General features: G+C 42.5%; 3 protein-coding genes across 3 annotated transcripts; 1 reads left to right on the top strand and 2 right to left on the bottom strand.

Moving 5' to 3' along the window:
- Positions 1-1740: 1740 nt before the first annotated feature.
- On the bottom strand, positions 1741-13533 carry LOC311039950 (heat shock 70 kDa protein 14-like). Its single transcript, XM_084049984.1, has 14 exons — positions 13439-13533; positions 12901-12981; positions 10690-10772; positions 9279-9327; positions 8577-8682; positions 7827-7917; positions 7189-7293; positions 6453-6614; positions 5756-5911; positions 4308-4410; positions 3632-3847; positions 2616-2777; positions 2415-2482; positions 1741-1928 (listed from the first exon to the last, which is right to left on the bottom strand). Exons 1-14 carry the CDS (start codon positions 13493-13495, stop codon positions 1850-1852), a joined length of 1518 nt encoding a protein of 505 aa, XP_083906110.1. The 5' UTR covers positions 13496-13533; the 3' UTR covers positions 1741-1849.
- Positions 13534-14239: 706 nt separating this feature from the next.
- Positions 14240-18129, top strand: cdnf (cerebral dopamine neurotrophic factor). Its single transcript, XM_084050528.1, has 4 exons — positions 14240-14422; positions 15177-15304; positions 17362-17503; positions 17873-18129. The coding sequence occupies exons 1-4, from the start codon at positions 14353-14355 to the stop codon at positions 18043-18045; spliced, it is 513 nt and encodes a 170-aa protein (XP_083906654.1). The 5' UTR covers positions 14240-14352; the 3' UTR covers positions 18046-18129.
- Positions 18130-18394: 265 nt separating this feature from the next.
- Positions 18395-26894, bottom strand: LOC311040212 (DNA helicase B-like). The gene is given in 14 exon segments (XM_084050342.1): positions 18395-18546; positions 19170-19610; positions 20209-20367; positions 20516-20654; positions 21153-21212; positions 21305-21389; positions 21546-21691; positions 22803-22868; positions 22870-22936; positions 23238-23415; positions 24028-24963; positions 25400-25692; positions 26063-26440; positions 26836-26894. Coding segments are annotated over 14 exon segments (3111 nt in total). The 5' UTR covers positions 26882-26894; the 3' UTR covers positions 18395-18429.
- Positions 26895-27309: the final 415 nt, after the last annotated feature.

The raw sequence follows: 27309 nt of genomic DNA, 5'->3' as shown, positions 1-27309 counted from the left end.
TGATCTGAGTCGGCACCGCAGGTGTTGCTGATTTTCACGCACGCACTCACGCGCACGCAGCTTGACGCACACTCACCCAGCTGCCGCTTGTTGACAATTAATCCAGCACAAGTCATTATGGATGGTCCGTCTGAGTGAAAGATCACTCCGGGCCCAACAACACCCGAGGCCGAGATCGATATACGACCCCCCCACCCCTCCAAAAACATTTTTACACCGGATCTCCACGAATCACACAAGTGCCCAATATGGATTCAAAACGGCGAATTTCGCCGAAAAGTGACACTTTTGCATGCCTGCAAATAGTAGCAACTGCTTCATGACTTCTGCCTTACACATTAAACATGGAGAAATAAATAGCTTTCAAGTAGCTCAGCATGACATTACACCATGTCATTACGCCATTACACCAAAGAAATAATTATTCTGCATCCATTAGCTAGTTTTATACAGTATGATTAATTCATCCTCAATAGTGTCCTGGGCTGAATGATGGTCTAACTCTGAACTGATTAGATCATTATTAGAGCTTGTGCCCTTATCAGTCAGATGCTCAAAAACATTTAAAAACTAGAAAATGTGCTCCTCGGAGCACAGGTCTCCGCCAGTACTGTTCCTGATTAATCCAGTCTTACCTCACTTCAAAAGATATAAATGATCTTTTGAAGTGACACCTATTTATAGGGCTCTATTTCATCATGCGTCTCGCTAGCAAATCAAAGCACACCCTTTCAACATATTGTCAGGTGTCACGTGAAGCTTGACCAATGTTAGCTTGGTGGACACACAGAAGGACGAGGACGAAAACATAGTCTCCTGGCGGAGACAAAAATTACCTTTACCTTGGTTCCACTATTCTTCACACAAAGACGCTTCCATGCCAGGGACATGCACAGAACACACCGAAATATCTACTTCCTATTTTTTTATATCCAAAACAAAGCCTGAGCACTAAAGACAACTGGTACAGAAATTATCTATTCAAACATCAAAATGCATGAATGCAGTATGAAGCAAGCCCTAATAAGTTACCATAATGGATTTATGTCCATTGTTGTCCTATAGCGGTGGTTCCCAAACTGGGGGTCAGGACCCAAAGGGGGGTCCCCAAATGATTTTGGAGGGTCCCCAGATGATTAGCTTAATGTGCAACATTGTTTTCTCACTCAGCAGTGCACATTCAACATACAGTATCAGTGTATAGGGTATCTGCACATTTATAAAGTTACAATTTAATTACTTTTAAGACCTTTTTAATATCAAATTGGCCACATTTTCAAATAGTAAAGAGAGAGGCAAATATTGTTTTAAATAGCCAATTTACAAGCTCACAACACCTCGCAGTGCAAGGCGTTGAGAGCTTGTAGTTGGTCTATTTTCACAATAATTATCTGTGCAACTGAGTCAAACTAAATGTAATGTCTCAACTCCTACAATTCCAAGTGCTTGTCAGGGTGGGGGGGGTCCCCAGTTCAAATGATTATCTTTTGGGGGTCACAGTCTGAAAAGTTTGGGAACTTGCTATAGCACACATAACAAACGGTTAACCACAAACATGGTCTTGTGGCCCCTGACTTCAAGTCGTTTTACAATTGTGGCCCCCTGCCTAATCTAGTTGAATACCCCTGCTGTGCACATTCCTGAATTTCAGATCAATAAAACCTTTTTCTCTCATCTTATTGTTAACCATTCTATTTTACGGTGATCCAACGTTTAATAAAACATTCCCACAGCATACTGTACAGTTTGGGTTGAACATTTAATATTGATTGAACATAAAAAGCTTTGTACACAAATTGTGGTAGTATGTGTCTATGTGTGTTTGTGTGTGTAAAATTTAATGGTGGTTTCAAGATGCTGCTGCAATGGTGATGGCCTCCGACTTGCCACTGATCTGGTCTACACAAGAAACGTGGAGGGAGCCGTCCCTTAAACACACACAGAAAACAAACACAAGTCACTCATACTGTCACTGTTGGACAGGAAGTCAGAAACCCATGCATTTCTCCATGTTTACAGTTTTCTTTTGTAATAAATATATGCCCCCATTTTATACTTTGTGCCATGCTAAAGTAGAGAATATAGCTGATCTACAAGCTCTTGTGAGCTCGAAGGAAAGATTGGAAAAGATTTAGAAACATTTCGATATTTTCCACCTACAACAACATGCCCAAAACAGTGGCACCAGGTTATAAGCGGTCAAGTGTGTCTGAATTTCATACACATTTAACCAATGAAAAGTATTAAGAGCTGGTGACAAAATAACATTGGAGCCATGTACACAGCCCCCCCCCCCCCCCTCCTGAAAAGTAACTGTTTTGGACATATAAGGTTTCCACCCAACAGCGACTATATGCATTATGTGCGCATCTATAAATGTATTGTTTTAAGCTGCCACAAGAGCTACTGGTTACCTTTTCATGGTCAGCACTGCATCAATGTTATGATTGTTCTCATTAGGCTCCAGATCACGCAGGACAATCTGCAGGAATGTAGATACACAGGCAAGTTGAGGGTCAAGGCCTGAAAAGTTTGGAAACCCTTGATCTAATGCACAAGAATAGTGACTTCGCCTGTCTCCACCTCAACATGAGAACCAGAACGTATGACGATACCTTGGCTAGTTTTTCAGGCTGCTCCGTGATTCGCTGATACAGCTCAAGGCAGAGCGAGGAGAGTTGGCCCCGCGCACTCAGGATGTGATGACGGCGTGCGGGAAGGGGCGTGCCCGATGGGAGGAGCACATTGAACACCTCGGCCCCCGAGTCGTCCAGCTCCTGTCAATCATAACGTGTAGCCAATCAGAGAAGGTTGGTTTGTCATTTTTCTTTATAAATAGCAGAAGGTTAGTGACCTGCCTCTGGCCTTTCAGTTACACCCAGACTACAGTTAAGCCCGTTTCAGGATGACCTCACCACATCACCTTAGATAAGCCCCAACTCCAACCTCGGTTCAAACTGTCTCAATAGCATTGAGCTTATAGCTCATCTGTTATTTTTGCCGTTTTTGAAAAATGTTTGCCTATAACGTCATGCCCAAAATAGGGACGCCAGTTTGCAAATGGTTAACTGCAGTCAAATATTTTACTTTTATATTTCAACCCATTAAGACCTGGAACTGTGTCATTTTTAGATTTGAGCTAAAAAGCATTACACTTTGGGCTATTCAAAAATAGCAGATATACAAGCTCACTCGGTGCCGCGCTACGAGCTTGTAGATCTGCTATTTTTGAAAAATCGTGAAAATGTGTGCAAATCTTTGAATATATATATATTTTTAAAGCGAACATTTTTTAACTCAAATCTTTGCTTCTGGGGGTCCCTGGAACAAAATATTTTGATGGGGGTCCGCGGCCAAATACATATAATTTTGGGGGTCCTTGACATGATAAAGATTGAGCACCACTGATATAGAAACATACGTTTTTCAGAATACTGTTGAGATTTAGGAGACATGTAGAATCGGCTTCAGGTCTCAATGGGTTAATAGCGCCCACTGCTCCCAATAGTAAAGATGGGTAAATGCAAAGGACACATTTTCAGATGTACTGTGACAAATAATACCCCAAGGGAGTGAGGATTCAATTATTCTCAAGTTCAGTTTGCTGTGCGTTTTGTGTACACCGACATACCTTCACTAGAATGTCCGAGGCACAAGCATCCACAGGGACAGACTCCTCCTCCAGGGAGGGGCCATCTCTGCCGACCAATAGGCCCGCCTCGAGGGCGGCACCCACTGCGATGACCTCATCGGGAGGGGCGGAGCTCAGCAGCTCCACGTCGGGGAAGAGGTCGCGGATCATCTGCTGGAGACGAGGGATCCTGGCCGAGCCGCCACAGAGGACCACCTGAAACACACGCAGGTTTGTAATTACTATACTTGTGAGGATTTTTTTTGGACAGCGATTTTATTAGTGCTACTATTAATATATTTTGCCATTTTTAACCGTAAGCCTGAAGCCTGATCAGCTATTTTTGACACTGGAATGCATCTAGGTATAAGTCATGTTTAACTCTAATCCCAAATTGTCAAAAATAAAAGAGGCAAAACAAATGAAAATAGTCGATCTACAACCTCACAACGCCTCTCATTGTGACTTGTGAGGCGCTGTGAGCGTTGTAGATCTGCTATTTTCACAATATTCATCTGTGGAAGAGAGTCAAACAAAATGTAATGCCGTCAACTCAATGGGGGGGTCCCCAGTTCAAATATGACTATTTTGTGTGTGTTCACAATTACTCCCACCACCGGTCTACATGTACATTTAAAGGAAGTGTGTACTACTGGCGTACGTATGTGCTACCTACCTTGTTGATGTCACTGGCGGTGAGGCCAACCTCCTCCAGCAGGGCTTTGATTGGCTGGATGCTCTTATTGAACAGGGACGAGCAGAGAAGCTCAAAGCGGGCTCTAAGCAAAGAAAACAAACGGCAATAAGCAGTGAGATTTTATACAGAAGGGCAGGGAGGGGAATGCCGTCATTTATAAAACATCATAATCCTTCATAACACTAGTTAGAAATGTTTATAACTAGAAGTTCGGGCCGCTACGCGGCCCGAACGTCTAGCGTGACGCGTCGTTCACTTTGCAGTGCCACCTTACAGGCACCTCACAGTGTGAGAGAGAGTTTTGTGCTCTCCTAAATCCACGGCAGGCTTTGAAAGTACCCACTTCAGAAAGAGGTGACGTGCATCACCTCTCCAATGACCAAAACCCACTATGGAAGCCGTCGAACTGGTGCGATCTGACGGCATCCTAGAATTTATAGGTAGGATGTGATGTCATGCGTGATGTCATGCTGTCGTGAGATTACGTCACACTGGCGTTGTGTCCATATTCGGAGTGATGCAACGTACATACAACATACTGACAAACATACTGACAACCGACATGGCGCAGGATTCAAATTGTATATATATAGATGATGCATAACAACTTATAACAAAGACACTTTATAGAGCACTGAAGTCTGACGTAATTTACGCATCCTATCTGGGTAATTTTTTTGGGTTTCCCCATGCTCAGAGCCATTTATTAGAGAGTTACGCCACCTCCATTCACTTCATCAGGCCAGGTCTTCTACAGAGCCTTCTATTGGCGAATAGTGACAAAGCCCTGAACCGGAAGTTAAGGAATGCACTGGGGTCTATGAGCGTTTGTCACTATTTCGAGTTACATGAACCACGTGACCGGTGCCGGTAAATGTGCCGGTAAATGGCTTTGCCCATGCTGAATTCCCATAGACGTTTAATATCGCGTCATATAAGAATAAACAAATGAGCACGGCGGTTTGACTCATATGGATATGAAGCATCAACTGACGGTGAGAATTCGCTAATGTTGCCTCCGTAGAATTAATAAACTTATATGAGACGATTCTAAGATGACCAATGTTATTTTCCATAGAGAAAAACTTCTGTGACCCAGGGGATGAGCGAATGACGTCAGGACTTCAGTACTCTATAACTTAACTAAGTAAAGGTAGTTATAATGTGTTGTTCCACTGAGCTTATAATGCATTATGACCAGCACTTATAATACATTATAAACATTGTTATAAGTTGTCATACATTAAACATTTATAATGTGTTAGAATGCCATATAAGCGCATTATTAATGCGATTATAATGCATTATAGACCACCCTACCTAAACAAGAACAGTAAAGTGTTACCCAGAAATCTACCTGAGAGTTATAAGGCAGTATAATAAACCATGGCAAAAGGAACATTCTAAGTGAGGTTTGGGTTCAGCACCTGGAGACGTTGCATTCAAAGTCCATGCCGTCATGCAGAGAGTCCACGAAACAGTTGGCAGTGCCCAGTGTGGACAGGGAGTGCTTGGCCAAGTCGGCACCGTTCATCAGTTTCATCATGGCCCGAGCGTTACCACTCACATCCTGCTTAAATGATCTGCACACACACGCACACACAAAACAAAAAAAATAATTAACGTCATGAGCGTATCTGGAGAATGGTGGCTTTTCAGCACCTACAACAACTGTTCACATGATCGAACATACAGATGATTAGATAGCTCCCGTTACACACACATACTGAGTTTGTGCAATGATGTTCTGAAATATAGTTAGACTACAGGTATGTACACCATATGGCCTACATAAAAAAATATAGACATGTATGACCAGAATATGTACAGCCTATATTCTATTGAACTTGCAGTAATTAATAACTTAGGCCCTGTTTTAAACTTATATTGTATTCACAAAATAGTGAAAATAGCTATCTACAGGCAGGTTGCATCTGCAACATGTATAGATGTTATTTCCCCTATTTTTTTTAAAGACCCCTCCCTCTAACACCAAAAACTCTTCAACAAAAATCGCCCATCTACAAGCTTGACGCACTATGAGCTTGTAGATCGGCTATTAGGGCACTGGAAGTGGTTTGATAACCTGTGAAGGTTTGCCTGTGCATACTGGCTACTAGTTACCTCTTGAACTCGGAGGCCAGGTGCTGTGCCAGGGCCTGTGTGAAGCTCTCTCCTCCGATGCTGTGGTCGGTGTGCGTGTCGAGGACCCGGAACATTCCGCCGTTCACCTGGAGCGCCGTCACACTCAGAGACGTCCCGCCCAGCTTGTACACCAGCACATGGCTGTTGGCAACACACTGCAAGTCAGTCTTAATGCGCTCAAGATCACAAACAGGCGTCTGAACCGTTGCTTTATGAGGATACAATTAATACAAAATGCTACAATTGTATCGTGTGTATTGTGTGTTAAAAGGGGGGGGGTGTTTGCTTTGAGAGCAGCTGTTTCACAGTGCAGTCCAAGTCAATTCTAATCAAAATGGACTAGTGCAACTGGACTGGTTACATGTTGTGTAATTTAGTTACAAGGTAAGAACAATTTAGTTACACGGTAAGACTCAAACCTAGACTCAAAAATGTCATTGCGCTTTAAACCATTAAAACCAGGATAGCATCCGTGTCATTTTAGCGTTGGCTATTCAAAAATAGCAGATCTACAAGCTCACAGCTGTGATTTAACACAAATCTTCTCTTATGGGGGTCCCTGGCACAAGACATTTTCAGACGGGGGTGTCCCTGGCCAAATACATATCATTTTGGGGGTCCTTGGCGTGCAAAAACGTCTGATTTAGAACTCATTTGTAGAATCGGCCTCGGGCCTCTTAATGGGTTAGACTGCTCCTCATCCTGGGTGTCGTACCTCTTGCCTGACGGGCAATCCTGTCCGATGTCGTACGCCAGAAGAGCAGCGGCTGGTTCATGGATAAGCCTCAACACGCGGAAGCCTGCAGCTGAGGCTGCCTCTCTGCAAACCACACACACACACACACACACACACACACACACACACACACACAGATTAAAACTGAACTCAACCGAAAGGTTCCAATCTGTGATTTGAGGAACGGTGTGCCACACTAGCACTCGGTTTACTAAACATTTAGCACAATATGTACATTTATTATATTATAGTTTTGCTAACATCGTTCTAAAAACCTGGTCAAATGTAATTTAGATAGCATGTTATTTAGGTTAGGGTTATGCGTGATTTATACTGGCTACACAAAGTGTCACGCAACAAATCTACAAGCTCACAACGTGAGCTTGCAGATCTGCTATTTTGGCGTGGGAAACTGGCGCACAATTAGGTATAAATCAACCTTTATAGTTAGCGAAGAGTTAGAAAAGAGAAAGACCTGGCCTCAACGGAATCCAAATGATTGAAAGCAATCGTGGCGACTGAGAACTTTAATCCATGCACACCACACACACAATGCAAGGGATTTCTGTACTTTTTAAATGTGGTGTAGAAGTTCCAGCGGTCACCGTGTGCCTTACCTCAGAGCATTCTTCTGAGCTTGTGCAAACTCAAAGGGAACGGTGATGACGGCCTCAGTGACTTCCGAGCCCAAGGCTGACTGAGCGGTTTCTGAAAGAAAAAAAAAAAAAAAGTGTGAGCGCATGTGCTTTTATTCTTGTAAGCAGTCAAGGTATGTTAAGCATCAGCCGGTGGACCCCATCTGATACGATTTTTATCTCTGGAAGCCCAGTCTGCACAGTTAAATTGTGAGTGTTCATTTAACATGAGAGTGTACATATAGAACCGTAAGGCTCCATTTGGTTCAATTTGAAAATTCCTTGAGTAACAACTGGATAAGTTAACACTATGGATTTTACGGTGTATGATGGCCAAATTGGTTGACTAACTTGACATATCTATGATGTACGACTCCCCACAGCCCCATTGACTTAAATTATACAATTTAAGTTACATATTTCAAAAAGTATTCAACATTTTTGTCAGCGGTTTGTGAGATTAGCTCCAGAGAGAGACAGACACCCAAACACACACACACAGACCCTCACATAGACGGCTAGCCTCTTGCATACCACACCGTTAAAAGAAAAACAAGTAAGGGACCAATTGGTATCATGATATCGATAATTTACCTGGGGACCTCCAGGAGGTCCCCGGGCTTCACGTTGGGAACCATCGAGTTAGGGAGTTTCCAACATTAATGTTGTCAGTGGAACACAATGCACAGCCCTCAAACGTTGAGTAACTGGAGCGCGCTTCTGGCAGGTCACCTTTCATTTTGTGGAAGATGAGCTTGGCGACGTCCTCCGGGACGACATGTTTGGTTTGCTCCCCTGCCGTGATCTCGTAATGAGGCTTCTCCCCTTTGTTCACCACCTGAAAAGCAAACACCACACACTAATTACACATGCTTCCTGTTATCATGCGGTGCCAAGTCAGCAAATAAACAATGAAATCACAAGCGGGGATAATGGTCTCATCGACGCATAAGAGTGCTTTACTCCTGAGAGAGGATAATCACATTGGTACAGCAAGACAGCAAGACAGAAACACAGTAAGGTCACATTTAAATAAAAGCAACAACAAAACAAATCCCACATACATGTAGGTCAAAATGATAGGATTCCATGGAAAAAAAAACATCTAGAGAGCGTCTTAAGAGACAGATCCAGAGAGTTGTGATTTCTTAAACATTTTTCAATACAAGATAATAGACATTTCAGAATTTCTAAGAATGCAAATCAAGACAGATCTCAGACTGAGAGTATTCAGAGCGATCAAGTGAAATGAAGTTCTCCAGTTTTAAATCTGATTGTAGACAGTTCCACATGCGAAGGGCATAGTAATGAAAGGCAGTCTTTCTCAGAATGAATAGTGGGAATGTTTAAACCCAAGTATTCTTGTGAACGGTATGGTGATTGCAAACTTTAAGTTATAATAGCTGTTAAGATAATGAACACAGAGATACTCACTGGACATTTACTCTCTGCTTTGTGTTTCTGTGTTTCAGAGTCATCAAAGCTGATGAGAGAGAGTGAAATATAGACACAGAATATATCAGCTTCTTTACCACATAGCAAAACAAATAGCGAAATCTTTGACAATTACAAAAAAAAAGTATAAAATAAGGTTTAAGTGATTAAATACGCCATGTGAAACAAAAGGTTTATTGTTGAAAAGCTATATTCCGATAAGTAATCGTTGCTATAGTGTTTGTTCAGTAACAGATGTCTCTCCAGCTCTTTAGTAGACAGAAAACCCTTTTTCAGATGGGTTTACAAATGTCATACCACCAGGAGTGAGAACCCCACAAAGACCAGTTATCAACTTCCAACGTTGTCTGCTTGTTTATTAGTTTCTCATCACTTCCAATTTCACTTGTCTATCCTGAATCCCATACGAGTTCACTCTCGCAGTCTCACTTAGCTAGATGATCAGAGATCTCTGCCTGGCGGTACGTCTGGTAACATGTAAATTCAGCGAATGGGCTAAAACTGGATGGAAACGATTAAAAAAAGAAATGACAGCAGCACAGAACCAATGCAAAGACTTTAGGAGTGGTCCTTTAAATGGGACGGTATCAGGATTGGTTTTCAAAGCAGTGGACGTAGGTTTGTCATTTCTGGTTTTCTCCTGCATTCATTGAATTTAGATGTCACCAGACACATCAGTAGGCAGAGATCTCTGATCCACTATGCAAGACTAGATTGGATGAAATTGGTATCCTGAGTCTGACCTGAAAAGTATTTTTTGTTTACTTAAGAGCTGGAGAGATGGGGAGACCCCTGTTACTTACCACTCTACAACAATTATTACTCATGAGGTAATCTGAGTTCCCAGAAGTTTTCGCCAGCTCTGGCGAGGAACTTCTGGGCCACAGCCCTGGTATTTGTGGGCGGGATGTACGTCACGCTCTGAATCTGAGCGGACACGCCTCTTACCGGTCTGAGAGCTGTGCAACTCGTCTAAAAAGTCCGACGAGAGGCAAACAGCAGTACACAACAATGGCGGCCGAAATTTCTCAAGGGGAAATTGCTTCCCGTCGATCCTATTTAGATGCATCACCCACTGCATGTGGATCCCGCCCCCTTTTCTTCATTGGCTGTTGATTTGAATCACAACGCAGTGGCCGCGCCCCTGCTGTCCAAGCTCCGACGCTAACCCTCCCAGACTACTCATGAGGTAATATAGAACTAAAGTATTTAGCACTTATTTTAACAAAATGATATCGCTTACACAGCACCTTTAAGACCAGGAAAAGACTTATGCCATATCACAATATTATGATCCATACAAAATCCCAGAAGATATCTAGTCCTGTCATAGCACGATATCTATAGAATATGTTGCCCAGCCCTAGAGGTACAGGATGCGTCTACTCACCTTCTGCCCAGCACCTGTTTAACTTTGACCACAGTGTTATCAGCATAGCGCACACGGCCCTGCTTCGCTGCAATGCCTACGATCTGAATGGAGGGAGACACAAACAACATGCCAGTCTATAAACAAATAGAAGTGTCGACTACTTTGCCAGATAACCAGGCTCTTTTTTATTCTAAACAGAAATGTGGTTGGTTAAATAGTTTAACCAACTGATAACTGTTGGGACTCCATCGGCCTATGTACAGTATGTGACTAGCGAGTGTAAAAGGTAGTTGTCTAACAACTTGCATGTAAAATCAGAGGATAGAACAAGGCCATAGTATTTTAAGTGGCAAGTGTATTCATTGTTGTTGTTCTTAATTATATGAATACTGTGTAGCCAAATGTATCAAAAGAAAAAGGTAAAAGTCAGCAAAAACAGCCTGATGCTTCAGTTTTGTACAGTAAAACTTGTTCAGAGCATCAAGCCATTTGTATGGACCAAACACTTAACATGACATAGTTTGGGGTCATTCCAATGCCTAGCCGCTTTCGGGACCCTGTTTACCTTTTTTATATTTGGGAAGGCGGTATCCAGGGTCCCTTGTCGCTCAAAGCACTCGCTTAGAAGTTGCAGAGATTTCTCAAAGGTACCAAAAAGAGCAATACTAACGCGCGGTTAATCTGCATTAATGCGCTCGGATCGGCGATGCCGTTTAACATTTTTAATAATTTAGTAAAGCTTAATTTCCTCTCTCACACTCTGCTCCACTTCCCATGTCCCGCCTCCCCGCGTTGTGATTGTCATGCAAGCATGTAGGAGCTCGCCAATCAGAGGCAGTACCGTAGGACCATAGAGGTATGCGTAGGACGCGCAGCTTGTCAGTCACCGCGGGGAGGCGGGACATGGGAAGTGGAGCAGAGTGTGTGAGAGAGGAGCTTAAGCTTTACTAAATTATTAAAAATGTTAAACGGCATCGCCGATCCGAGCGCATTAATGCAGATTAACCGCGCGTTAGTATTGCTCTTTTTGGTACCTTTGAGAAATCTCTGCAACTTCTAAGCGACGAGCTATTAGCCCGAGACGAGACAGTGGTACCCGCGATTACGAGAGAGAGTGCTTTGAGCGACAAGGGACCCTGGATACCACCTTCCCAAATATAAAAAAGGTAAACGGGGTCCCGAAAGGGGCTATCCAATGCCCTATGTAGCCACAAGCAACTTAGATGCTAACCAAATCTAAGTTAACCCATTTTATGGGGGAACCCCTATTTGTAACTATACCGTTCAGGACGGGAACCCCTTTAGAGGTTCTTGTTGCTATCCAGTATATAGCAACATACATTTGTTGCTATATACAAGTTTCTCAGAAAACTTAGGTCAGGATTTAGAAGGCGTTTTTAGAATCGGCCTCAGGTCTAAATGGGTTAATACCCTCCATTGACAGCCGCCATTCACGAAACACAAAAGTCCGATCTGATTGTATTAAACTACTATAATACAGGACATTAAACGACCACTCCCTAACTCGCACACTAAAGAAAGAATCAAAGCTGCATGGAGTTTGACAGAAACTTGCTCATAACATGAAAACAGTGGAGCATTGGCAGAGACATAATGACTGGATAATTAATTTATCATCATTTAAAAGTATACTGCCAGATACTTTTCCGTTTCATGAATGGGCTGTCAATGGAGGGTACTGCAACTTAGATGCAGCGAGCATCCAAGGTGCTTGCGGCTAGGTCCTATGACGATTAGGGTTTGGGGTTAGGTGTTAGGGCAGTGGTTCCCTTTTCAGGCCATGACCCCCCAAAATAATCATATTTGAACTGGGGACCCACCAAAATAATCATATTTGAACTGGGGACCCCCCCACTCTGACAAGCACTTGAATGTAGGAATTGGGGCATTCAATTTAGTTTGACTCGGTTCCACAGATACATATTGTGAAAATAGCAGATCTACAAGCTTGTAGATTGGCTATTTTCGTAGCTTCTTTCTTATATTATTTGACAATTTGGCCAATGTTTGATTACTTTTGATGCAGTCATGGTATTTTCTTTATTTTGATTAACAAGGTTTTAAAAGTCCTTAAATTGTCACTTCACTGTCATCTGGGGACCCCCCCAAAATAATAATGTGGGGACCCCAACCACAGGTTGAGAACCACTGGGTTAGGGTGAACCCTGGGAACATGGATGCTCCCCCATCATTCATCTCATCACTCACCTGTTCAGTGTCCCTGTATGCCACCACAGCTGGGGTGACCCTGTCACCCGCATCATTAGCAACCACATCAGCACGGCCATCCTAGACAAAACACACATCCATCCACATGTTGATTATTAGTGATGCTGAAAGCTAACCTACGTCACTGTGCCCAACATTAGCTGAATGTAGCAGAGATAACAAGCCTAATTCATTGTATATGAATCACTGGTGTACTGTAGCCTTGGATCAAGACCATCACAGATGTATGCAATACATTTTGACATTTATATAGATATATTTAATCGATCTTTATAGATAATATCGATTCAATAAATTTATGATAGTCTTGATCCAAGGCTACTGGTGTACTGTAGGCTACTCGCTACTGTACTGTACTGGTGTTGACCATCAGCTACCACTAGCTAGCCTAGCCTAGCAGGAATGTTGAAGTACTTGAAAAGGGCTCAGCATTCAGCTGAATCTTAATTAAACATACGAAATTTAAAGCAACGGAGCATATTATTGCATTAATTAGTTATATATGTATTTATATTACCTTAAATACCGCCACACACGCACATGTGTAGCCAAAGTGCACTCCAATAGCAGCCATGCTTGATGAGGTATTTCTGCTGCTGTGTGTGCCTGTGGTGCCGGTGGGCGGAGTCAAATGTTTCTCCAGTCCTTCCGTATGTTTGGACCAATCAGAGTGGCGTGTGAATGATTGACAGAGGCTCCTACCAATCGAGTCCAAAGCTAGAGAGTAGACCGTGGGATCAATTCAATTTGTAGTTTGCATATCCGGTCCAAAGCGGATACAGAAATGGTCTCTGTATGTGAATTAGGTGGACGTGGAAATTACCGGATATAGTAGGCGGGCTATAAACCGGATCTAAGCACTGAACAGAAATGTAATAGAAATCAGCACTATGAAATTGAATACATTTAAACGTAATAGTATAATAAAATACATTTAATAAAACACACGTATAATAAAATAATACTACTAATATTAACAATTTAAATACAAATCATAATTTGAATACAAATAATAGATTTAAATGTCCTCGAAATGTAATGTGAACCAGCACTGGTGATGACGCTTAATATATTATACTCCTTCGTACGACGGTGTCGCGCACCAGAAATAAATCGCAGATCTACAAGCTCACAACGCGTCACTCCAGGAAGCCTTTTTGAGCTTGTAGATCGGCTATTTTTCACCGCCGTACGACGAAAGTGTGGCAAAACAAAACCATGCGTTATTATTACCACAGCGACGCTGCGAGGCCACCAGTGGGAACTGCAGTTCTAAAGGAAGGGACGTTTACAGGCGTTGACGGCGTTTGGGTCTCTCTCTCTCCCACAGTCTACTCTATGGTCTCTCTCCCACCGTCTATGGGCTCTCTCTGTGGGAATAATATTATCTATTATAACCAATGTGTTCATTATTTGATTTATTAAGAAAACATGCTTCTCTCCTCGGTCGCAATTCTGCTCTTTTTGTCAAGAGCCGTTTCTGCGACAGGCAACTGTGAAGGTTAGGCAATCACAGCATGCAGTGTTATTAATAGACTACAGCTGTGTGTGCATGTATCTTCTCCAGTGGTGGAAAAAGTACTCACATTATTTACTTAAGTAAAAGTATCAATACGGCAATGTAGAACTACTCTGTTACAAGTAAAATTGACTTGAGTAAAAGTACAAAAGTATTGGCATCAAAATGTGTTTAAAGTACCAAAAGTAGAAAGTACTCATTAAGCAGAATGTCCCATTTCACAAGTTTTCAAATGTATAAAAAACTTTTGAAAACAGCAGATCTACAAGCTCACAATGCCTCACATCCATAGCTGGCATCATGACGCATTGTGAGCTTATCATGTAGATGAAATGGCCGAAATGGGCTGAAGAGTGTAATGTGTGTTTTATAATAATAATCAAAATATACATTTTTGGCCATTCATGCACATATTTTTTATAATTTTCTTAATCATAAAGGGATTTCGGTGTGTAACAGGTCCTTATAAGTGTGTGTGTGTGTGTGTGTGTGTGTGTGTGTGTGTGTGTGTGTGTGCGTGTGCGTGTGCGTGTGCGTGGGTGCGTGCGTGTGTGTGTGTTGTTTTAACAACACAAATCTTATCTTATGGTATGGGGGTCCCTGGAACAAAATCTTTTCAGATGGGGGTCCACGGCCAAGTACAATTCAATGTGGGCGTCCTTCAGACGAAAACGTTGAAGGAAAACCCTTGTTGTACACAATAATGTAATATATGGTTCGTCTCCCCCCCACCCAGTGTGTGAAGGCTTCCTACAGAGAGTGTATGACACTCTGACATCTGCTCACAGAGACCTCAGCCCTGCCCTGGTAGAAGCAGGACTGGAGAGGGCCTGCTCTGTGGCCCAGGGGAAGGAAGCTAGACTGGTGAGAAACAACACACACATCATTACATTACATTACATTACAGTCATTTAGCAGACGCTTTTATCCAAAGCGACTTACAATAGGCCTAAGTGCATTCAACCTAGGTAGGGAACGAAACTACTAATCACCAGAAGTCTTAAGTGCATTCTCTTCTAGAACAAGCCACTAAGAGTAAACCTAGCGCTAAGGTAAGAGTGCAATATATCAGCTACCTATGAGCAAGAACTAAAACAAATAAGTGTATAGACCCCTTAACAGACGACGTCACACTGATAAGAACCAGAATGCGTGCAATGAAACCCATTCTATCAGGTATCACTAGGACGCGCCTCACTAGCCAACACAGAAGAGGGGGTTGGGGTGTGCTGAAACCAGCACACCCCGAAACAACAGGTTGGGAATTGATTGCGTGAAACAATCACCTGTGCGTCCAGTCTCAATGTTAGTAAACAAATAATTGGTCTATCGAATAAACAAGATCCAATAAAACAAGAACTCGTACAACTAGTTAACAACAAGTAGGCAAGGCGAAGAAGAAGGGTAGTGTTTCCTGAAGAGGTGGGTTTTCAGCCTGCGGCGAAAGATATGCAGTGACTCTGCTGTCCTGACATCAGTAGGGAGTTCATTCCACCACTGTGGGACCAGAACAGAAAAAAAGCTGTGTCCGTGTAGATCGGCCAGAAGGACCTCTGAGCGACGAGGCACATCCAAAAAGTATTTTGTTAAAAGGTTAAAGCACTATATTCTGATAGTAATCATTGCTATAAAGTGTTTTTTTCAGTAACAGATGTCACCCTGTCTCTCCAGCTCTTTAATAAACAGAAAATACATTTTTCGGTAGGTGTCAAAATCTCAGCCAATCAGGAGAAAGTACCCATTTTTAAGCTTAATTTGTATAGTGTTCCAGTTCCAATTTTGTCTGCTCATTTCTTAGTGTCATGTCATCACTTCCAATTTAACTTGTTTAATCTGTATCCTGATTGGATAAAATTGGAAATGAAACTGAAACTGAAACGAAAATGCATTTTCTGTTTAATAAAGAGGTGGAGAGACAAGGAGACTCCTAATACTGAACAAACACTCTATAGCAATGAGTACTATCAGAATATAGAGCTATTTAACACTTATTTTAACCAAAGCAAATCACTTACCCTACCTTTAACTCTGACAGTGTACAAATGGAACCAAATGGAACCAAATGGACCCGGCATTTGGTTCCATTTGTACACTGTCAGAGTTACAGACTTGTAAGGGACCATTTAGACCCCCCTAACGGAACCCAGAGAGTCCCCGGAATACACTTTGAGAACCACTGTCTTACATTGTTCTTGAACATTCTTCTTGTAGCTTGTATTGGTTCTGTCACTGAGGGACTTACTAAGAGCCGGCACTCAACATAAAGGATGTCTGATCCTTCATTTTTCTCACACATTTTTCTGTTAAAGGCGCTGTAGGTGAATCTTTTTTTTTGTTAAAACAAAAAGTTTGTTTAATAGTTAAAGCTCTGTCTTAGTATATCAGTGTTCAAATGGAACCAAATGGACCCGTCAGAGTTATGGGGATGGGTGTCCGTGGCCTAAGGCCTACCAAACTGGGGGTCCTTGAAATTAAATTATGTATCTTATAGGACCACAATGGAAACAACAAGTCTCCAGGCCTTTTCTGTCTGATAAAGTATTCAATCAATCAATCAATTGAAATCACGTGTATGTATCTATCTTCCCAGTGTTATTACCTGGGTGTATGTATCATGTGTATGTATCTATCTTCCCAGTGTTATTACCTGGGTGTATGTATCATGTGTATGTATCTATCTTCCCAGTGTTATTACCTGGGTGTATGTATCATGTGTATGTATCTATCATCCCAGTGCTATGGGTGTATGTATCATGTGTATGTATCTATCTTCCCAGTGTTATTAGCTGGGTGTATGTATCATGTGTATCTATCTATCTTCTCAGTGTTATTACCTGGGTGTATGTATCATGTGTATGTATCTATCATCCCAGTGTTATTAGCTGGGTGTATGTATCATGTGTATATATCTATCTTCCCAGTGTTATTACCTGGGTGCCAGCAGCGACGCAGCCACTCGGGTCACAACCTCCGTGTCCCGCCCCCTCGCATTCCACGTCCCCGTAGACAAGGTCTGCCAGAGACTCAGCAGCTCAGACACACAGATCTGTGAACTCAAATACGGTAAAGTGTGTTTATGTGTGTGTGTGTGTGTGTGTGTGTGTGTGTGTGTGTGTGTGTGTGTGTGTGTGTGTGTGTGTGTGTGTGTGTGTGTGTGTGTGTGTGTGTGTGTGTGTGCGCGCGCGTGTGTGTGTGTGTGTGTGTGTGTGTGTGTGTTTGTATTATTATATTTGTGAGGGTCAGATGCCTCACACAAGTATAGTTGAATTTACTCACAAGCACAGTAATACAAACACGTGTGTGTGTGTGTGTGTGTGTGTACATATGTGAGTGAATAATGTAAAATGCTTTACATTCAGATTTCAATACTGTGTGTGTGTATGTGTGTGTGTGTGTGTGTGTGTGTGTGTGTGTGTGTGTTTATGTGTTCAGAGCGACAACTCTGGGACCTGAGCAGTGCTGGGCTGTCTAAACTCCGCGTAGCAGAGCTCAGGAGGGTTCTGTCCTCCTGGGGAGAAGAGTGTCATGGCTGTTTGGAGAAACATGAATTTGTCACCCTCATCCAGGAGAGAGCGCCATTCCACACACATGCCACTGAGCTGTGACACAACGGCCAACATATTGTATAGACTTTACCAGTAGATAATAATATAATCTGTTCCTGACTGAGGAGCAATGGGGCAGCCCAAACCAGACAGTCGATGCAGCGTTTGGAGCAACATACGCAAGACATTTTGACTTGTTAATGGTCAAATAAAATTCACTGGTTTTGACAGTTCTTCAGCTGTTTTTTTTTATTACTGTGCAACAAAACAGCAGCAACAAAAAAACAACTACCGGTACCAATCATTCAGACAAGTCAAAGGTGCAGTTGTGTTTAAGGAATAATCCTTAGAGATTATCACTCGAGATTAACAGGGTTGTACTGTGTGCATGATGTCTGCAGGGTTGCATTGCCAGAAGGGTGACTTCATAATTCAGTTCATCATTCACAACACGAAGGGTCTTCTTTGGAACAGCCTTTTGCTGCTTTTGGGAGTGTGTAGGGAGAGCTGCTGCAGTGTGCTGCAACCAAGCGGTGAAGGGTTCCATGTCTGAAGCTCCGTCTGAAACCGATAAAAAGAGAAGATTATCATTAGTTTCACGAAAGCAAAACGTTTGTATTAGTTAGTACAGTACTAGTTCAAGGCGTTGTCAGTGATGTGTTTTTTTTTTCAAAAGTTAAAGCTCTATATTTTGATAATAATCATTGCAATAGAGTGTTTGGGGTCTCCCCCATCTCTCTTCAGGCACTATACATTTTCATGTTGGCATACCAATTTTATCCAATAAGGAAAGAGAACCTCACAAAGATAATGTGTCAGATTACATTTATGGTGTTCCAGTCACAATGAGTTCTCTCTCCTGATAGGATAAAATCGCTATATCGACCTGAAAATGTATTTTATTTTTATTAAAGTGCCGGAGAGATGGGGAGACACCTGTTTCTGAACAAACACTCAATAGCAATGATTGGAGAATGAATATTTATTAACACTTATTTTAACAATTAATATCACTAACAAGTCATCCTATACCAGTGGTTCTCAAATTGGGGTACAGGGGACCCTCTGGGTTCCTTGAGGGCGTTCCAAATGGACCCTTACTGGTCCATGGTCCTGGTTCTTGAAATTAAATGGTTTGAGAAACACTGCCCCATACACAACAACACTGCCCGTTTGCCCCGTACCTTTATTTGCTTGGATGGACTTCCCATCGTCTCATCTGAATGCAGCCTCTTGTTGCTGGGCGAATGTTGAGAGACGGCACTTCTGACCCGACCCAGCTGCTCGTCATCCACCACACCACTGGCTTCCAGGGAGGTCCGCGAGGACAGAGGGGTGGACGGGATGTGGATGAGACCCGGCGCCGGCCTGCAGGGTGTGGCGGGCGGACTGGGGATGTCTGCCCCGTCGGCTCTGGACTGCGGCAGGACCGTCTCCACCAGGTGCCTCAGTTGTGTTCTGCGAGGGCCGAGTTTCTCACGTCTCTCGATGGTCGACACGATGGCCTCTTGCTTGGCTACCACGTACACACGCTTCTGTCCCCTGGTCACAGCCGTGTACATGTGCTTCCAGGTCTCGTATGTGCTGTTTCCCAGCACGTATACTATGGTCTCGTTCTCTGAACCCTAAGAGGATCGGTACAATATCATCAGGGAAATGAGTAATGTGTGCGTTCACAATACTGCAAGAAATGCCACAGTGGAATTATTTCAAAATCAATATCTTTGTAATCAGAGAAAAGAGCAGACATTTTGCACGCCTACAGATCGACAGGTGCGTCGGAGAAGACCACAGGCCAACTAATATGGAAGAAAGGATTCCCGCACACTGCCCACTTCATTTGCAACTAATAATATGTATTGCTAACAGGTTGTTTCTGTTACCAATAAATATTGCAGTGTGTGGGAGTCCTTTCTTCTATATGGAATCAAAAATGTGCTCTACCAGGCCGGATTGCCAACCTAGGGCCCGTAAAATTTGGAAGGCAATCCTAGGCAATTGGAGTGGAATCAGAAAAATCTGAAAATGTGTGTTTTGAAGAAAATGTAAAATGGCGGAAAATCTAGTCTAGCCGCTCAGACACAGTGACACACACAGACGGATGGACAGACGGACAGGGGAGAGGAGAAAAAAAGCATCCGGCCTGCCAGAGACAATTAGTTTTGATAGTCACTAATTAAAAAGTGAATTGAGCTATGGGTATAATATGAATGGTGAGGGTACCTGGAAAGTGTGGATGGTTCTGGCCCAGGCATGCTGCAGTCTGCACTCTTTCTGCAGTTCCCTGAAGTCCGCTGTAATCACCCGCCCATCACCATCGTCCAGGGTGAGATACCTGCAGCGCCTCTTCCTGGGAGAGTCTTCATCATCTTTTGTCACATCCTTCCAAAGAAACAAAGGTATGGTTGAAAGTAACGTATTAGTTTTGTTGCATCCTTGGCCTAAATGACCAGACACCGTCAACAAACAATCAGCCTATTTCATATATTAAGATTACAGTTTAAATTCTAAATAAATACACAATTCAGACCTCCTTGATGAAGAATATCTCTCCATTACAGAGGCGCAGTTTGTCTTGATTTTTAGGATCTCCATGGGGATTGATGTCTCCGTTCTTAGTGCAGCAGACCTTGTCTCCAGGTTGAAACCACAGCTTTCTGTCGTGATCTCTGCAAGCAAGAAGAAGTGATCACAGAAGAGGAAATGGAAGATTATTTATAAATATGTTTTAAAAAATAAAGGTTTACTATGATGAATAAAACATAATATGATACTGTCAAACAGTAAAAGTAAAAATACAATATATATTTTCTAAGTCATTTTGCAACACTTTATTTATATTTTAACAAAAGCTTACATTACAAAAAATACCATATGTTGCCGAAAAGATAAATTTTAAGTGCTTTAATTGATTTGTATAACTTGGTACCTTAACCGCAATGGTCTATTACTAGAGATTTATATTGTATTCCGAATTAGAGCTATGACAATAACACATGCAATAGATGATATTACAGTATAAACATATAGCAACAGCCTTTTGGTCAGACAGAGGTACAGTAGTGGCAGCAACATAGTCAAAATCAAGCTGTTGTATTAGCTGGTTACGGATACGGCCTGTTAATTAAAAGGTAAAAGAAGAAGGTATCTAGTATCTAGTCACTTACTTGATTCTGTGATTGTTGTAATGCTTACAGCAAAGTTCATTGATCAGTTCAACATCTTTCCTGTGAAAAGAAAATAATATGATATGATATGATATGATGTGTATGTCATTAAATGTTGCTTTTCATTTAAAATTCTTTTTTGATTTCTTTACCTTCTGAAAGCAATGAACTGTGAGGTGTTGTGATCCTTCATCCCAGGAGCAGAGTCTATCAGTAATTTGACAGCGCTCTGTAAGTCTAAAAAACAAACATCATGTACTTTTAGTGTACGCTACAGTAATCTGTCTATCATAAACTTGCTTATTTAGTGTCAGCATCTATGTTAACCATCTATGTCACCATTTTATTTTTGATACATTTTATTCTGACATAAATAATACCGTGACTACTCACCATCGGCTGACGCCTCGAGAGTTGTCGGTAGACATACATGGATAAACCTTTTGTCAGCAGATGCCATCATGCTAGGCTTCTTCAGATCCACTGTAGCATCAAAGTCCAGCGGACGGCAAGTTTTTTTCATCCCCATGTCTGCGATTCTGGAATTCATGGTGACGGTCATTGGTCATTAGTAATGCTGATCAAAGCAGCCTTCTTGTGGCAACATATTGTCTATTTCAAACATTAGATTTAGATTTAGATTGTTTTCCTAATAAATAATGTCACTCTTAATCATGACATACAGTACATATCAAGGAACCATAGGTAAAATGTGTTGTAAAAAACTATAATAGTATCAAGTTAAAAACTAACTGCAACCACCACAACAGAATAGAGTAGCCTGGGACCAGACGAATCTGCGAGTGCAAAAAAAAATTGCACTCTGCGATTTGGGTCTGGCACCGCTCCATAGAGAATCCATTGGGAGACGTGGGTAACCAATCAGGGCCCAGTATTCGAATATGGGAGACTGTAATTGGTAGTTGGTTGTAGGTCTAACCTAAAATGGGGAGACGGAGACGCCTATTACTTTAAATTGTAGCAGTTTACATAATGGGGAAACACTGTGCATTAAATCTGTAGTATGTATAGTCGAAAGATTCCTTCCTCTCTTTAATTTGAGACATTTTTGTATGCATATATTATATATCACTTCTATGCCGTTCTCCTATCATGGAAATTGATGTGTCATTTGTGATTATTAATTAAGTACAATGGATCTTCTACGAAAAGCTTAAGCCGTCAACACGTCTCCAAAAAACATTTTCTTTTAACCTGTTCCAGTGTACATGGATTTTGAGACACAGAACTTAGTTAATTCTTGCACTCTACTACTTAAAGGGGAAATCCACCCATTTTCAATATTTAACTATGTCATTAATATAGCATAAAGGAGTTGTGTGGAAATAAGAAAAAAGTTCCCCCCTTTCTGTGTTGCCTTGAACTGGAGGATTGATTTTGGGTTTAACATTGCAAATTACAACATGATGAGTCATCATGTTGTAATTTGCAATGTTAAACCCACAGAAAGGGGGGAACTTTTTTCTTATTTCCACACAACTCCTTTATGCTATATTAATGACATAGTTAAATATTGAAAATGGGTGGATTTCCCCTTTAACACAACTCCATAAATGTAGACATAGTTTTACAAACATTTTGATAAATGAGAAAAAAGGGAAAAAAGTCAAATGGATGAAGTATATTTACAGTCCGGCGTTTCTAACGATGAGCTCCGACTCGGCACGGTGGTTGGTCCTCATCTCGATGGCCCATGACCAGACTCTGGAAGAGGTCACACAGGGCGTTGCCAGGCTGGATGCTGGGCAGCTGTCTGACATCACCTGCAAGCAACGCAATCGTGTTTGCATGTTGTCAATGTGGCCCGTTGAATGTATATAATAATAAACTAAAAATACATATTTTCACAAATTTGCATCAAACACCCATCAAAGCACTAAACTGAACCTAACCCAACCCCAGCACGAGAACAGGTGGCAAATGACAAGACAAAGAGAAATCAAGAGAAGAAAAGACCAAAAGTCCACCTGGTTAGAACATAAAACTTCATTTATTTCTTGAAAATGTTTGCCTATGATCACATGCACAAATTGGGGGAGTGTAGAGGAGATGTGTGGGCCTCACCCAGAAAGATGAACTTCTTGAGCTGGGCGTACTTGATGAGCATGGAAAGAACGGAGTCCAGATGCTGAACGCACGCCAGACTGCCCTCATCCACCACCAGCACACGCACCGACTTAAACTTCCAGTTCTTGGGACAACCGTCTTCGCCTTTCTCCGTCTTCATGAAACTCCACAGCACCTTGAAGTGTGTGATAATGAACACATTCAGTTTCCATCACAAAGAGACCACAGGGATTTCCCAAAAAAAAAACGATGTAGCTCATAACAGTAGCATGCAAAAATAAATAGATAAAAATGTTTCCATTTTCCATCCAAATATTGTTTTTCCAGCTACTAATTTTATGTGAATATTAAGAGGGTGCAACAAGATTACAATTTAATTAAAATACAGTGCCAGCCAAACAAGAACAGGAGATTAGCAGTTCTATGCCTTTAACCACTTGAACCCCAGCATCCATATTCTGGAGGAACACGTCGCATTGTGATCTGCTAAATTTGGCAAAGAAAATTCCAAGGAGACGGACTGATCGTAGGTAAGCTAAGGGTCCATGTAGTTTGTCAAAAGATCTGACCCACGCCATTAACCACATGAAAAAGCACTTCTACAACCTCACATAGACTTGTATATGAGCTATTTTTGACGAATATATCATTCAGAGTAGAGTGAAAATATCAGGGGGCCTAGTAGAACTCTTAGGAATAAGTATAGAGTATGTTTAATTGGTTAACTTACATAATCCTATAATATAAATAAAAGTTATGTTCAAATGCCCACCAGCCCCGTACGTACATGATGCAGAGTGTATGCAGTGAAGCAGGTCTTCTTGGTCAGCAGAGAGGCCGCTCTACCCGTCGGGGCAGTCAACAGAATCTCATCTTCATCGTGGACGGCTTTCTTCCCCTCCTCCTCCTCCTGAACCGCCCCTTCTAAACCGCAGAGGGAGCCCGGCAGGTAGACGGGAGCCTCATCCCACCCCTGGGATCCACCGGTGTCGTTCTCAAAGTCGGCGCAGGCCTTCTTGATCTCCTGGCTCTGCTGCAACAAGGCTTTGAACACCAGGCAGATCACCGTGGTCTTCCCACACCCGCCCTTTCCGCTGATCACGGTCACCGGGTTGGCGCAGATCATCTCTGCCGCTCGCACCTGGTCTTCATCCAGCTCTATAGGGGGGAGGCTCTCTGGGTCCTCGGCATCACCGCTGGGCTCCGACTTGACCAAAGTCATGTTTTCGTCATGAGGCAGCGGGACCGATAGATCTGCATTTTCACCGTGCCGGTCCACAGCATGCTCCGTGTTCACGGCCTGCATTTTCGACCTGCGGCGCTCTACGGCTGCCGCGTGCAGCACCTCTCTTGCGTTCAGGGGGATTATCCACGGCTCGCCCTCCGCCAGGCCGCGCAGGCACATGGCGATGCCCGTCTCGTAGTGGTGGAAGTTCTGCAGCGCCACCTTCTGCTTGTCACGTACGACCACACCAATTTCCTCGAGGAACTCAACGGCCTGCCTTGTCGCATAGTCGGCCATTGCTGTCTCAGGTCTCAGCTTGTCACACAGGTCCTTCTGCTTCATGTATGTACTGCCTGTGCTACGGCAATGCTCCTTCAGCTTGTCATAGACCTGCAGAGCGTTGCGTTGTAAAAGGGGGATACGGTCGAATAGGTCGCAGTCAATGAAGGCCTGGAGCTTGGCCTCACAGCGCATGACCTTCAGTTCCTTATTCATCACCTCAAGAGACGAGAAGCAGAAACAGAATTAAGCCTGATATAGGAATTAGGAGTACAAACGCATTTCCTCTTTCATCAATTTGATAGATTTTAATTGCATCTTAAAGCAGTTTTTAGGTCTGATTGGCATGGCGCTGCCCTTCCATGCACATGCATGGAATGCCATAGGATGGGGAAAGGCTTCCGGTCTTTAAATTTTGGGCATGTCATTCTTGGTGAAAATGTTCAAAAGTTTTCAAACAAATGTACAAGCTCACAACGCGTCGCGGTGCGCCATGTTGTGAGCTTGTACATCGGCTAGTTAAATGTTCTCAAATAGAAGCTTTACTCAAATCTCCATTTTCCAAATTGATTTGCATTTTTGGACATAATATCAGTTAAAATCGGTAATCGTGGTCTAGGACTCCAAAATCAGGATCGACACAATGGAGCCTTACATAGTTAAATCCCAGCTTCCAAACATCAGTTTCACTTCTCAAGATCTGCTCCAGTTGGTTCAGCAAGCTCAGATCCTCTTGCAAATCTGCTTCCATCCCCTGTTCATTCCCGTTCTGTACGGCCGGGCTGGCCGGCGTAGCTTGTGTGGACGGAGTGGCTGGTTGTGGGTGGCATGATTTCACCCTGCCCTTGCCCTTTTTAAGCAGTTCAAGAAAATGCCCAGGCAACAGTGTTGGCAGGTACGTCATCACTAAAGGATAGAGCGGAGCTGCATGCACTTGCATCCCTTCATCTGCGATACAACAGAATGAGTAGGAGAAAAGCAATATTAGAAGAATGTTATTTAAAAAAAATATATGTATTAAAATGTTTTGAAATTGTTAGAGAATAGGGATGCTAGATTAAAAGAATCTGGGGAAGAAAAGTGGGAGAGGGGACCCCCAGTGGACCTTTGGGGGGTTCCAGGAGGTCCCCAGCAAAATGAGGAAACGTTTAAAACACTTTTGGCTATTCAAAAATAACCGATCCACAAGCTCACAAATCTTTACAAATCTTCTCTTATGGGGTCCCTGGCACAAAAGCTTTCCAAAATGGGGGTCCACAGCCACATTACCTGTACATACCAATTTGGGGGTCCTTGACATGAAAATGGGACAACGTACCTGAGTCTGTGATTCTGGCTCTGAGGCACTGGGCTGCTCCTCCATTGCCCCCTTGCTCAAATTCACCAAGGATCTCCATCAGGTTGAAAAAGGTCACATGTCTATTTTGTGGCCTCAGCCACTCAAAGAACTGTGTGAGAAGCTCTGGTGGCTCGACGCCGCATGCTGTTAGGAAAAGGGACACCATGGAGCGCCAGCCTTCCCTGTCCAGGTCAGAGCGGAGTTTGTAGGAGGGATATCGCCGCTGAACCTTTAGCTTTTTATACCAGCGCCGTGCGATGCAGGTGACCTCCCACCATGGACTGCGCAGAGCAAAGGGTCCCACCACTTTGTGCCTCTTGTTACCACATCTACCGGATCCAATGACCTGGAAATTAACTGGAAGGGGAGGATGAAACACAAGAGGAGCAGACATGTATAATTTAAAGTAGTGCTGCAACTGCTGTATGGATTATTTTCTTGACGATTATTGTAACAATTCCTTTTTCGAATAATTTAGTTTGAATGTTTATGTTTTTTTATATACTGTATATCAATCAATCCAAAGCATCCAAATCTTGAGTAGGACATGAAAGTGCAGCTTGAAGCCATATTTTATATGTTGTTGTATAGTGAAAATAGCTTATGTAAAAACTCACAATATTATCATTTTTGCATAGGCAGTAATGTCATATAATGACATGCCCAAAATAAGGATGCCAGGGTCAGTGTGACTAAAGGACGTGTTTAGAAATGGTCAGATTTAGTGCCACATGTTTAAAATGTTAAACTACCTTTAAAAAAATCACACCCAGTGTGAAGTGGGCGGTGTGTGGTCATCACAACATGACTCACTTTAAAAAAAGGATACTTTTTTTTTAAAGTCCATACTGCTATTCATAGGGCTGCACATGTGTCATGTGTTTCGCTAGCCAATCACAGTCCTGAATTTGCAAAGTCAGCCAATCACATTACAGTTAGTGGTGATGACACTAGCTGTAATGTGATTGGCTGATATGAAAAAAGTATCGATTTGCATTAACAATGGAAGGGTTAGGGGGTACACAAATTTTTTGGTCGGTGTCCAAAACTCACTTATAGGGGGCGGCTACACCGCCCCAAAAACTGACTAGCACTGGCAAGCATTTCTTTCATTTGAATTCACAGTCTCTGGTGACTTAAAAAACACATTGGCACTTCACACCTCACTCACATTGGCACTTCACAGTTCACACCTCACTTACTTCCTTAGGCCTTTGTGTGGGGAT

Source organism: Gymnoscopelus microlampas, assembly GCF_963454915.1.
Source record: "Gymnoscopelus microlampas genome assembly, chromosome: 23".
NCBI classification, from domain to species: Eukaryota; Metazoa; Chordata; class Actinopteri; order Myctophiformes; family Myctophidae; genus Gymnoscopelus; species Gymnoscopelus microlampas.
This window is presented reverse-complemented; position numbering and strand designations above follow the sequence as displayed.

What these genes read in the sequence shown, in the direction of transcription:
- LOC311039950 (XM_084049984.1), bottom strand. Translation starts at nt 13,495, where the DNA reads ATGGCTGCTATTGGAGTGCACTTTGGCTACACATGTGCGTGTGTGGCG. An exon ending in CTGGCCTCCGAGTTCAAGAG is followed by an intron (nt 5,912 to 6,452) that starts GTAACTAGTAGC and finishes GTGTGTGTGCAG; the next exon opens with ATCATTTAAGCAGGATGTGA. An exon ending in CCTCGGACATTCTAGTGAAG is followed by an intron (nt 2,778 to 3,631) that starts GTATGTCGGTGT and finishes TATGATTGACAG; the next exon opens with GAGCTGGACGACTCGGGGGC.
- cdnf (XM_084050528.1), top strand. Translation starts at nt 14,353, where the DNA reads ATGCTTCTCTCCTCGGTCGCAATTCTGCTCTTTTTGTCAAGAGCCGTT. An exon ending in TGCGACAGGCAACTGTGAAG is followed by an intron (nt 14,423 to 15,176) that starts GTTAGGCAATCA and finishes CCCCCCACCCAG; the next exon opens with TGTGTGAAGGCTTCCTACAG. An exon ending in AGGGGAAGGAAGCTAGACTG is followed by an intron (nt 15,305 to 17,361) that starts GTGAGAAACAAC and finishes CTATCTTCCCAG; the next exon opens with TGTTATTACCTGGGTGCCAG.